This window comes from Amphiura filiformis, chromosome 16 (assembly GCF_039555335.1).
Source record: "Amphiura filiformis chromosome 16, Afil_fr2py, whole genome shotgun sequence".
In the NCBI taxonomy this organism is placed as follows: Eukaryota; Metazoa; Echinodermata; class Ophiuroidea; order Amphilepidida; family Amphiuridae; genus Amphiura; species Amphiura filiformis.
The window spans coordinates 37,691,189-37,705,626 of NC_092643.1; the positions used below are offsets into that span (position 1 = coordinate 37,691,189).

At 36.5% G+C, this 14,438-nt stretch overlaps 1 protein-coding gene across 1 annotated transcript; it reads right to left on the bottom strand.

The window, feature by feature from the left end:
- Positions 1 to 221: 221 nt before the first annotated feature.
- Positions 222 to 8,267, bottom strand: LOC140135954 (uncharacterized). Its single transcript, XM_072157651.1, has 3 exons — positions 8,034 to 8,267; positions 2,556 to 2,615; positions 222 to 1,733 (listed from the first exon to the last, which is right to left on the bottom strand). Exons 1-3 carry the CDS (start codon positions 8,047 to 8,049, stop codon positions 1,129 to 1,131), a joined length of 681 nt encoding a protein of 226 aa, XP_072013752.1. The 5' UTR covers positions 8,050 to 8,267; the 3' UTR covers positions 222 to 1,128.
- Between the last annotated feature and the right edge of the window lie 6,171 nt (positions 8,268 to 14,438).

The window sequence follows — 14,438 nt, forward strand, 5'->3', positions numbered from 1 at the left end:
CCATATTCTATTAATCGTTTTCTGTGTCTCACTTAAAATGACAAAATCGTTGCATATGAGATTTTCGTCATTGGACATTTTTTACTAAATACATCACATACGAGAGTTTGACTTTAAAGGCCAAAATTAATGTAAGTTGTCCCTGTCCAGCGACGAAAAGTGAGGTTCAGAAGGGGTAGCAAAAAAGAAAAACCCAACCCCCCCAAAAAAAAACCACGAAAAGAACAAAAGAAAAGGAAACATAACGATTTTGTACTTATCATGATTTTGATTATTCTTTGGCATTATTGACACATTCATTATTATTGTCACTTAATTTATCTATAAAAATATTTATTATTACCACATTTTTGTGTTTGCATAATAAACTTCGTCGGCAGAATTTTTCAGAGGCTTCGGAATATATTAAATATTGGTGGGGGCAGTGGTGTCTGGCCCAAATTATTGGGACCCAATGGTACTTTACCATAGCCACCAAAATTATTGATGGGCTGGAATTTCTAAATAATAATTTTCGTTTGATTTTAAATTTACATTTTCTGAGGCAGTGGCGTCTCTCTACAACACCTGACTGATAAGTGGTGCGTGCCAGGATTGCTTCAACTTTATGATTTTGGTCGTAAGTGTGTTCAAATGGAGCATCTTGGATTTGCTACACTACCATTTAGGTATTGCGATTTTCAGTATCAATGTTTGCGTCAGTAGTGTAGATTTGTTTCTGACATTGGTGTACAATACGTGATGTGAAGCGAGCGTCTTACGGCGTATCAGGCTTGAACGTCTTTGCTAACACATGCACTGTGAGGAGGACATATTTGACAAAATTTTTCACACAAAATAATGACTGAAAGGAACACCGCACCTATTTGTAAACGCATATATGTGCAACAGTGGGGTAACACTGACTATATCCTTCATCGTCAATAAAGGGGGATACGTCCTCCATTCCCTGCGATTTTACGCCTATATAGTTTGGACGGTTATTTAAAGATGTCTCTGAACTACAATCTTCTTCAGTAAAACCTGTGCTGGCACATAGTGTAATAGTAATAATTGTTCCCTGTCAAGTGCTGTTCGTGTGTATGTGTGCCCAGATAGCTCAAATGAGCAGTTTAGTTCTTTACTCTCTTAAACGTTGTTCGCATGATCTGGCCTCTCTGTTTCATTTCCATCAGATACGGACTGTTCTCCCGCACTAATGCTTATGTTATCAACGCCCGCATCAACGTCATTATGTTGTTCGTCCTCAACGGACCTTTGTTCATCACCATTGTTGTCGTGACCACCTGTACTTAACACAACATGTTCATCACCATTTGAAGTTGATTCTATAGTATGCCCCTCATTGGGTTCTTCCCTAGAACCACGTTCCTGTATATTAATGCTTTCAAACAGTGCATCGTAGGAAGGTGGTGGTGAATGCACTGGTGGACTTGAGCCCCCATCACCAACATGAGTACTACCATCGATATTATTGATTGTTATAGATATTTGAGGTCTGCTAGTGAACTCCAGTTCATCATAGTGAGGTGGCGGTGTCCCCGGTGCTATTGCAACGACTCCTCCTCTTGCATTAATGGTGATTTGTCGTGGAATTCTCAATTGACGTCTTCGATCACAGTATTGTTTGATACACACGCAGAAAAAGAATAGGAATAATGCTATGATGAAAACACCTATTGCTGCAACATATATCGTGGAATTGCCATCCTCTTCAGAGTTCCGATTTTGTTCTATATGATAATAAAAGAAATGTAAACAAATAATTGAGGAGATGCGCAATTCAACTTCATGATAGAAAGACCACTACTAACTCCTGAAAATAGTCTTATCTGCCAAAATGTACATCGTTATGTAATTCTCGCCAGTCCAACAAAATAAAGTTAATTTGCTAAGAGTTTGTACTGCCTACGGCACATTATTTGAATGTAAAGTTTACTACATTACCCTTTACTTCATAATTATGCAAATTTGATAAAATTCCTCTATCTAAATAAGAATATTTTCGCTTAATTTGTGCCAATTATGTACAAATAGGCTTCGAACGAAACAAACGGTGGTAGTTCCAAGACCATCGTAAGTTCATAATTATTATGTTTTGCAGGAGCTGTATTTATCTGTTTTACGAAGCTAGTGTCATAACATAATCATTATGCTTTGACTATATTTATAAATACGTATTTATAAATACGCACGTGACCACCTCCACGGTGCCATGTCAGCTTGTAGAGAGTGAGTCTCGAATTGACATTCTGCTTGATGATATTTATCTAAATAGTTCCTATCCTTTTCAATGGCATGAGAAATTGGTCACGCTTGCTGGTCTTTGCACGTGCCATTGTCAATTGCGTATTTACAAATACGTATTTATAAATATAGTCGAAGGTAGCTGATAAAATTTCTGTCAATTGTTTGCATGCTTTTAACGCCTACAAAGTCATGAATCACTAGAGTAGAAAATTCTCAAGATGAAGTGTGCCTATTACGATGTTAACGATATTGTAACCTTAAAGCAAAACCAAAATCAAACATTTGAATATGCCCATTATACATACCTCCTTTGTTGCCCTCAAAATGGATTTCAAAATTAACGGTGTCGTCACCTTTGTACGGATCTAAGAACAAAAAAAGAAGTGCAAATATCATCATAACTTCGTTACTTGCGATTTTATATTCTCAATAGAAATGTAATTCTTTTCCCCCGGTCTTTACCTATTCACATCAGGCCTATTACCAACAAGACCCACCAATCTACAACCTCAATGAACTAGGAAATGACTCGGTGAATATGATAATCTAAATCCCACGATCAGTCCATTTTGGTATGTGTGTTAGCGCCACCCACAGTACTTTTTTGGATATAAATGACATTTTGTAGCAACCATTAAGAGGGCAGTGTGTAGCGTTTTGAAAGTTTCATTTATTAGTATTCGTTGAAGTCGTTGTACCCGGGGGGGGGGGCACTCACATGTTAAGATGGTACGGGTATGTGCGGCGGTCAAGGGTCCCTGTTTCAGGCTCTCTGGCAGTTCCTTAAGCCCCACATTTGGATCTGCTCCAGTTCTTTGAGCCTCAAATACTGACAATTGTAGCTCTTTAAGCTCAAATTTGGAAATAATTTAGAAATTTTTAGCTCAACAGCCCATAATTTGGCCCTAATTTCAGTTCTTCAAGCCCCTATTTAGCCCGAAAATCAGTTCTTAGTTCCCAAAGTTCGGCGCTTCGCGCCGCACACCCCTACCAAAATTTAAGTTGAGTGCCCCCCGGGCGTTGTACAGGTTGTAACCCAAAACAAACAAACATACATGTACAGTTTTGGATATATTATTTAAAATAGGCAAACAAGTCACTTATTGATTGTAATGATTTGTACTTTGTCGTCAAGGTAAAAGCTACTATACATAATCTTTGCTTCTAAACAATCTGCAAGATTGTGTAAAGTAGCCCTAAAAACCTTGGGCCACTTTTTTGTGTTTGTGTAGCAAAAGTGACTAAATTGAGTTGACTCATGAACCATCTGGTGACTAGCACTACTGAGCCATATTTTGTAATACGGACTACGAAGGGGCCCCTAATTTACAATTATCACCGTCATACCGTTATTATTGGTACTAATATATAGCAATGGGTCTCCTCTATGCAGTGATACCAAAATAAGTACAAACATTCCTCACATAATGTCACTATGACGTCATAATGTGAGGGCGCCCACACAATTTTGGGAAATTCTGGCTATGTACAAAAGTATAGACAAAATTGATTTTCGGCTAAAAATTCTACAAAAATGCGATTTTAACCGAAGTTTCTCCTTAATATAAATAAAAAGAAAATGACTATTTCAACCTAACTAACAAGTAAAAAGTCTGTTAATAATTTTACAAGAACGAAATGAAAATCATTGATTTTACTGTAGAAACCAATGCTGGGGTAAAAATGTATCAGTAAAAGGATCGCAAAGGATGGATCTACGATTAGCTTAGGTCGTTGGGCGTAAGCGCGTGCGCGTGCGGTTTTTTTTGTGACTGATAAAAAATCTTTGGAGGGGGGGTGATACCACCCCCCTCGTACTTCTAGGGTTAAATAATGGGTATTTGAATCGCTATTTTAATAGGATGTGAAACGTCGCTGGTTAAAATAGTAAGTCCAGTTGAACATAATATTAATTTTCAATTTGATATTTTATAAACCTGGATGACTGAGAATATACACAATGTATTATTCATTACTAACGTTAATTATTGGAAAGGGAAGCAAAGAAGAAAAAATGTTTGACGATAAGCATGAGAGTTTATAACGCGGTACAAACTTGACATGACTTTTCAAATAGAAAAATAAGGGTCTTTGGGTGACAGATCGAAAGGAAAAATAAGGGGTCTTTGGGTGACAGAGCATGTGCATGTCGGTTTAAAAAGTTCAGGATATTGCTAGTATAGACATGGGGTGACAATATTTGCAAATCCCAGGACATCATTACAAAATTTTCATCATTTTACAAATTTTCAAATATACCATGTATACTGTACATAAACACACACAATGTTCCAACATCATACTTATATTTTGAAGCAGAAATTAAATGACAAAACTTAACTTAGGTGTAGTGATTGCAGGACTGTGAGATTGTAAAGGATAAAGCCCGGGGGCACTCCAACTTTGGAGGTGACGCGTAGGGCTGTTAAGACCCCCCTTTTCAGCATCGCTGTCACCCAAAGACCCCATATATTTTTACGGCACACATGCTCTGTCACCCGAAGACCCCCTATTTGTCCATTGATCTGTCACCCAAAGACCCTTACAAGTTCAAATTGAACAGCAATTTTCATTTATCATTTATTTTGTTACTTATTTTGAAAAAAACAACCCAAAGAAATTTGAAGCCATTTAGAACTCGAAATTCGATTTTCGAGGTTACTGTGGCGCTGTTTCGGTTCTCACCCAAAGATTCCATTTAAAAAAAGGTCATGTTCTCACCCAATGACCCCATATTTTTTACATTTTGCTCTCACCGAATGCCAAAAATCATGCTCTCACCCTTAGTGCGAAAGTGCCAGCCCTACACCTATATCCATTTCAAATGAGTGCCACCCCCCCCCCCCGGGGGATAAAGCCCATAGAGTACCACAAGTGATCTTTGTTCTCTAAATATAAATTGATTATTTTATGAAGGTTTCCTAAAGTAATCCAAAGTCTAAATATTTTGGAAAAAATCTAAAAAGAAATCAATCTGACAAATCCCAGAAATTGAAGAGGGAGTAGACGAGAACCTAAACATTAATTTTTTCGGCCTTCATGTATTTGTCCTACATGTTCAAACTGGAATAATCAATGCAACAATACTATTGTTCTATGCACCTAAGACAGAATATATGACTGCAAACCGCAACGCCCAACCAGCACTTGAAGTCTATGGTAGTACCATCAACCATGTCACAGACTTCAAGTATTTGGGTTCCAAGATGGGCTCTAGTGTTGGAGACCTAAAAAGAAGAAAAGCACTAGCCTGGGCAGCTTTCTGGAAACTGGAACGCCTTTGGAGAAGCCCGTCTCTGCCAATCGAAACAAAAATCAAGCTGTTTCAGACGACGTGTGTTACTGTCTTTCTGTACGAGTGCGAGTCATGGGTAATTACCAAGGACATGGAAAACAAGATCAATGCATTTGCAACATCTTGCTACAGAGTCATGTTAAACATCAAGCGTGTGGATCGGATTCCAAATGAAACCATCTACAACCTGACCAACACCACTCCACTGGTTGCCAGAGTCAAGATTCATCAACTCAAATTTCTCGGCCATATACTGCGTCTTGAAGATGGCGAGCCTGTGAAAGAATATGCGCTTTATATTCCACCACATGGGAAGAGGAAACCGGGACGGCCGCGCACACTGTACTTACAGTATGTCCAGCACCTCCTGGGAGATACCGAAGGATGCTGCAGCCAAACAAAATTGTTTCGCTTGCCCAAGATCGCATTAGTTGGAGAAAGCTTGTAGTCGCCTGCTCCGCAGCCGACTGATGATGATGTTTTATGCACTTATGCACTCAGAAGTATAATGAAGTTCGTCAAGATAATCGCAAAGACTTGACATGGGGTTTAGGTCTTGAGCCCCGTGGGCACTTGACCTATGTCCCGGGACAATATGTAACAAGGTTCTGAGCCCCTAAATGCAATAAATCTACGGCGCATGAATATCTTGACTATTATACCCAGGGGGGGAGGCACTCCAACTTTGGAGGTGACGCGTATGTAGGGCTGTTAAGACCCCCTTTTCAGCATCGCTGTCACCCAAAGACCCCATATTTTTTACGAACACATGCTCTGTCACCCGAAGACCCCTATTTTTCCATTTGATCTGTCACCCAAAGACCCTATACAAGTTCAATTTGAACAGCAACTTTCATTTATCACTGATTTTGTTACATATAATGAAAAAAAAACCAAAGAAATTTGAAGCCATTTAGAACTAGAAATTCGATTTTCGAGGTTTCTGTGGCGCTGTTTCGGTTCTCACCCAAAGATTCCATTAAAAAAAAGGTCATGTTCTCACCCAATGACCCCATATTTTTTACATTTTGCTCTCACCGAATGCCAAAAATAATGCTCTCACCCAATGACCCCATATTTTTTTACATTTTGCTCTCACCGAATGCCCCTTAGTGCAAAAGTGCCAGCCCTTCACCTATATCCATTTCAAATTGAAGTCCGCCCCCCCCGGGACTATATAATGCATAGCACTCAGTTTATTATTTTGAATGTCGTGTTAAATGTTTTATGGTACATTTATTCATTTATTATGGTTACCATTATTTTATATTCACCATATAGATTAATGTTTAGAGTACATAGTGAGCCTAGTACTAGAGATCATTGGGTCAGGAATGAGTTCCTACATGCGGGTTTACGTGCTTGTTTCATGACGGTTCGGTCGTGAACCATGTCAAATGTTGTTATTTTAGCCAGTGCCACAGGCATCAGGAGCAGAGAAAAATATCCTTCTCTTTTTACGGGACTCTTAAATAACGTCTTTTTAGCACATTCACAGATTGTGTTGGTATAGTTGACCGAAATGTCCTTTAATATTTATTTCATGATGTGGTATATGCTTGTTTAACATGAATCATCAAAATCAAAGATGCAAAAACATCTTTATTTTGACAAAGCGCATTTTGTAAAAAATATTGGATCTGATATTTTTTATCAAGAGGTCTTACATAGGCCTATACGATTAAAACCGCTTGAAGGTGTATTGGTTCTGTGCATGATGCGCTACTTTTATAATAATAATGTTCTATTATGTTGACATTGCCGCTTCAAACTGTTTATGATGTTTGATAAAATATAAGCTTAAGGGATCGGTTACCTTTGCACAGTATTTTTGTGGGACCTGATAATACATCAGACACATCAAATTGCATTCTGATTATGGGGAATGTCCTTCTGATATCAAATTATTTTGATTGTTGGATAAAAAAACCTTGTTTTTTTGGGAAAATGTACCGGTATTATCTTAAATACGAAAGATCACAAGTTTCATAATGATGGACACTCGGCTTTTCATTCCAGCTACACACTTTGAGTACATATCATTAATAGATTTAAGCCTATAGAGTTTACTTCGAGGACTGTTAAATGTCAAATATTATTATCACAATTTTTTTAAAGACCTTGTTTTGGGAAAAAATTCATATCTTCAATACGAAAGGTCAATATTTTGATATGATGGCACTTGGCTTTTCATCCTAGCTAAACACTTTAAGTACATTATATTTAAGCTTATAGAATTTACTTCAAGGACTGTTGTCAAAAATGTCATTTGTATTTTATATGAATTCTAAACAATTTAAATTATTTTATATAATATCACTAGAACTTAGAAGGACATTCCTCGTATTCGGAATGCAGTTTGGTGACGTGCTCTCAGGTCACTAACATCATTTGAATTACCATTCATTCGGACATATCTACACTCGCTACCAGTCTATAAACCATACGCCTATGTACAATGTACATATCATTACATCGTTAAGCTTACCTGGAAGAAAATTCATTTTCTCAGTTCACTCTGGCTATTAATTATCACTATTATTAGCCAGTCTGTCGCATAAATGTAGTTAACACAATTTTATTTACAGCAACCAGTGAAGTTGGACCGTAGAAACATCATTATTCAACTTACTTCCGAGTACAACTATATCGCTAAGTCATGGTATAGAAGTAGATATATATTGTATTACGTACATAAATCACGTCAGTAGAGAGTCACTGTGTATACCAATACAAACTTTCTATTTGAGTAATACACAAAATAATCACTGACCCTTGACATCGTATACAATAATACACCTACATATATTTCCGTGTGAATAGTAGTAGATTGCACTGGTAATTTGGCATGTATGCAAATAAAGGGAAAGTTATTCAGCAATATTTAGCAATGGTCAGTAAATAAGGACTTTACGTTACGCGACGCGAGGCCGAATTTTGGGCGCATAATTAGGTAATAAAAAAGTGTATGTTTGGCCTCAATCGACTGATCCCAATTTTGAAAAATGGGAAAAAACGTTTTTACAGTACAAACGAATACTGACCCTAATTTCTGAAAATCCGGAAACCCTTTTTTTGCTACTCTAGCCTATAAAGATGCATGTTTTTAAACAAAATTTATCAACCCCATATAATGCAATGAACTAGAATAAAGTTCATGGGTGGAACTTAATTCTTTTAGTTCATTGTATAGCTATCAGTGATATCACATCTGGGCCAAATCTAAAGGTGGTAGCCCATATATTTGTCCAGATAGGACGTTGCAGCGGTGTCACATGGTCAAAACTGTGTTTCCGAGGTATCGCCATTTATGTTTAATTAGTAAAAATAAGTATGTTAATTAGCATTAACTAATAGCACTTTTTACATTTAAGCTGATTGCAAACGGATGAATACACATAGGTACAATGTAAATATTGTTGTTTTGATGGGAAAATGTGAATTTTAATTGCAAAAATTGAAACAAATAAAATTGGCGCAATACATAAGATAAAACAAACAAACAATACAAAAGAATTCAAAATTATATAGGAAATACATAAGAAAGTTACTTTTTTAAGGAAATTCCGATTTGAATCAACTTTAAAGCAAAAGAATATTACAATTTAAGGATTGTTTTAAATCAAAAAAGCTCATTTTGTCATTTGTATACATATTCAACGATATATTCCCCTTAATATATATTAAAACACGTTTATTTTTATATTCTACACGATAAACACGTTAAAAATATAAACACTCCCACACGTTGATATCACCAATATAAATATGTTAAAGTGTTACTAATCATCAATAAATCCTTCTATAAACGTGTTATAGTGTTAATCGTATGCAACGCCTCCTAGAATAATTAATATAAACGCGTTTTAGTGGAGGCATATTTAATCAGTTAGAGATTTGACTTTATTATAGTATACAAAAAAACAAACACAAGAAGGTAATACCGACCTTTTTTCCAAACCAAGTGAGACCAAACATTATACCTTCTTTTTTGGCCTTATGTATGGGTAGTTGTAGCTAAGGCGATGAAAGATGAAAAACGGCCCGATCAACCCAGAATTTGCGTTTTAGAGATTTTGTTTGTTGCCAAAATCATGTCATCAGCTGTTTTGAACATGTTTTGAAAATATGTTTGGTTGATTGTAAAGCCGATTTGAATGTTATATCAAAAAGATTCCTTAGTTATGAACGAAAAACAATTGGTTTACAAGCAAAATGTTAATGGGATGGAGTTAGGCCCCGGGTCAGGACTAGGGTACGTGTTAGGGTAATAGGGTTATGCTTGGGGTTTTTAACAATCTCCATAATTATACTCACCATGTCACTGATGCGATGACGCACCTAACAAATGCCTCCCATGATTTGCATAGCAACCATTAGCGAATTTTGGGAATATCCATGATATTTTTTGCCAAACTTGAAATGAACTGCATTGATGCGCACATTATGTAATCGTTAATTTCTTCACAACCAGTCAACCGAATCAAATACATTTTTCGTATGTGATGCACAATAAAATAGGCTATGTGCTACATTTTAAGATGTTTGATTCGAATGTCTATTTCTCGACTTACGTTCAATTTTATTTTTTTCTGGGACACCCTGTATGTGCGTGTTGTTTACCTGTGGCACGCATTCTACACACATCCTTTCGAGTGACGGAAACAAGCTATGATTTATCAAATAGTGAAGCTTTCTATAGATCGAATTGTTTCCTGAAATTCTAGCCAAGCCACGATCGACGTGTTTTAAAACTAAATTTTTTTCGCCTGTAAACGAAGTAAAATCTTTATTTGGAATCTACATGACAAATAGTTTCTAACGATTACAAAAATATTGGTTGGTGTAGACTTCTGAATTTCGCGAAAGTTGTTATAATGTTGTGCCTCAAGTTAACTAGGATTTGTATTGTATAGATAGCAAGAACACGGCAGATGTTGTTTCAGACAACGTTAACGACCATTATTTTTCCAAGACTAAACAGTCACTGTCACCATGTATTGAATTTGGTATGATGATCGATTTATCTAAAAGAAGGCTTCAAAAACCAAATGAGAGATTATGTTGCCCATACTGTTACTCGGGGAGCTAGGACCACTTTCTGTGCACCCCCACAGGACCAAACCAAACCAACCTTTTTAGGTTCCTTAGATGACCTCAAAACATAATCAGGATGTTCCCAAAAATATAAACTGGCCCCAACGGGGGTAAAAGGTAATCGAACTTTGCATAGGGTCAAAATTTTAAACTTGCTCAAATTGTGTTAAAACCCATTCCAATGTATTCCCCTAGTAACAAGGATAGTTTGACCTATTTAGGACGTATTGTTCTTGAGTTATAACTAAAAAGGTCAACGGTCACGTTTTTGCCTCTATAGGGGTCGAAAACAACAAAGTGCTCCAATTTTGCCAAAAGAGGTGTCAAATTGTTCGTTTGGGTTAAACAAATCAAATAATTAAGGATAGGATTGTAATATCTTGGATGCTTCGTTACCTAGGTAACACAGCAAAATAGGTCAAGTAGGCCCTACCATTGAGGCCTATTGACCTTGACCTATTTTGCTGTGCACCTAATTTTTAAAATTTTGACCCTATGCAAAGTTCGATGACCTTTTACCCCCCTTGGGGCCAGTTTATATTTTCGGGAACATCCTGATTATGTTTTAGGGTCATCTTAGGAACCTAAAAAAATTGGTTTGGTTTAGTCCTGTGGGGGGTGCACAGAAAGTGGTCCTAGCTCCCCGAGTATTAAAGGAGGATTTCGTGATCCCAGCATCCTCTTTTTATGACATTTTTCAGTAGATATCCACGAAAAAAGCTTATTTCTAAAATTTCAGTTGATTCCGATTTTGCGTTTGCGAGTTATGCATGATTATGTGTATTACACTGCTCCATAGACAATGTGTTGTAATTTCGTTCTGGTGCACCAGAACGAAATTCAAATTTAACGATATTTTTGCTAAACGAATTAATCTGCAAAAATATTTGGTACATAAACATTATGTAGCCAGAGGTATCCAGTGGTGTAAAAATCTCAACTTTTTTGGGAAAAGTGGGGGATGAGGCTGTGGATCACGAAATGCCCCTTTAAGCATGATAATCGGAGGTCCATGTGGTTATAAGAACTAAAGTATAAGCCCATACATCTTATTTATTCGCTTGCTTTATTGCATGACACAGTGTTTCCTTGGTGTACTCTACACATCTTCTCCATCGGGTGTACTCTTGGATCTTTACTTCACCCCTAAATCTAAGTGTTCCAAATGATGTGGATCATAACTTACAATAGCAAACATAATCATAACGTAACTGGTTTTCATTTTGACATGTTATTATTAAGTATGGGATACCTACAATGACGTCAGAAGTCCACTCATCTAGAACCAGGACCTTGGCCCGGGACCTTGGTCATAATCAAAAGCATGCTGTATTGAAGTAGTCCCGGAGACCACTAAATTTTAAATGTGTTACCCTCTAGTGACTAGATCAGATGTTGGTCTCAGTTCCAGTCGCCATGTGCTCATTCGTGACTGAGGAGCACAATCCAGCTTGGAACCGAGACTAGCGATAATATACATACTGCAGTTACTGTCCGTTTTCCTATACACAATATACAGTGCTCTTACCATTGACGCGTGACCTCTACAAATAGCCTACGTTAAAAGTATGGGGATTTGCCTAGTTAACAAAAAAAAAAAATAACCGGCCAATATTAAAAGTACTCTTCTAAAGTTCTAGAAAATATAGTTTTGTAACATGTCCTAAATTTTTAGCTAATTTAGATGTTTGGAAATATGCGTACTTTGGTGTTTTAGTGTATGTTATAGGTAATAGTACATTGCCTAGTTAACGTCGCTGTGTGAAAAATAACCGGCCAATATTAAAAGTACTCTTCTAAAATTCTAGAAAATATAGTTTTTAACATGTCCTAAATTTTTAGCTAATTTAGATGTTTGGAAATATGCGTACTTTGGTGTTTTAGGAAGGATATGTAAACGACAGATAACACCAAAAATATGAAGAAATTATTTCCAAACCGTGTTTCTGCAAACCACCATGCTTCTCATTTTCAAGAACGCTGGTTAACAATTAGCACGTATTGTCTCATTTCGTAAACAAAGACCGCACAGAATTGTTCTCTAGCGCTCGCTTTATAATCGTTCACCCAACTGAAACTATAATCCCAGTTCATTGCTCCATTGTACGTGTAAAGCAGAAACATATGTTGTGTGTATTTAACCAGAGAAGATGTGATTTAATCAGTTGAGCTGTTTTCAATGAATGTTATCTTGGTTTAATAGCTTTTAATGGGGTTTAAGTCCTGCAAAGGTCGAGGTGAATTCGACTGTAGACATGACTGCATCATGACGCAACAACTGGAAGCCGTATAAACGCACGGTCCACGCAGGACGTATGGAACATCGCAATTAAAACAAAATCTACGGCACCTTATTTATTTTCAGCTATTTCCTTGGACATTTTGATGTATTCTAAGGGGTTTTACCTTACAGTGTACATAACTGTCATGACCTGATGATGAGTATAGCTAAAAAATATGTGTATTAAAGTTCCTTCACAGCATTACATTATATACTTGTGCTGTGCGTGTTTCTTTTTCTATATACTATCAATATACATTCAATGGAAATACTAAAATTGTTTCAATCGTAGGTATTATAATATCAAAATGTCGACTTATTCTTAACAGTCATATACTCTCAATTTACATGATGCTTGTTTTTCTTACAGTAATCAAATATATTAACAACGTACACTGTGCTTGTATCAACTAAACACAAATTAAACCAAAACAAAATATGACATTTCCTGTCCATAATGCCTCATCATCTTACGTACGTAACCAAAATGAGCTATGACAAGCAAAACAAATATCAATGCCGACTCAACAGTTCAACCACACTATTTTGGGACAAGGACTTTCTGCTCGCTTTTGTGCAATTTTGGCACGATAATATGGGTCAGGACCATATGGTCCTGGACAGGACCATAATGACCATATGAGCTCATATGGCCCTTCACCATATGGTACAGGAGCATGTTTGACTTATAAATATTTTCAATTTAAGTACATGCTCCAGGAGCATGTTTGACTTATGAATATTTTCAATTTAAGTACATGCTCCAGTAGCATGTTTGAATTAGAAACATGCTCCAGGAACATGCTCCTGGAGCAAACTAAGTCAAACATGCTCCTGTAGCATGTACTTGAATTGAAAATATTTATAGGTAGTCAAACATGCTCCTGGAGCATGTACTTCAATTGAAATATCTATAAATTCAAATATGCTCCTGTATATACCATAATTTATGGTCATGGACCGTATTATCGGGCCAACATCGTACAAAAGCTTTCTGCTCCATAATTTGATGTATAATCATTGCCTTTCTAATGCTAAGAACAAAATATCATAAAAATACCACAAGATAAATCATTATTGGTGCGAGTAAAGCCACAAATGTCCGGATTAACATCATGATTAATGTGTTTAGATTTAAGTTTACAAAACACTCGTAATAGAGCTACAAACGAGAGCGATATAAGCAACGTTGTCATTTACACCACATTTCGCCATACTGCATTCTAGAAACGCTTGCTGTTAGAATAAGAAAAATTTTAATGCTAAATTATTGCACATTCTAGGAAAGCGTGGTTACCGTTTTGAAATAACCGAGTGAGAGGGTTTTCAAGAAAATATTTTTCCTGTCAAAACTGAAGCATCCTCTGTATAAAAGAAAATATGAATATTAATTGCACATCATATATAACGATTCGTGATACCCAATTGTGGCACATTTGATGTCGTTTATGAGACAGAGAATTTTATTTCAATTTTATATACGCCAAAATATTTTTTATTTTTTCTAGAATAAGG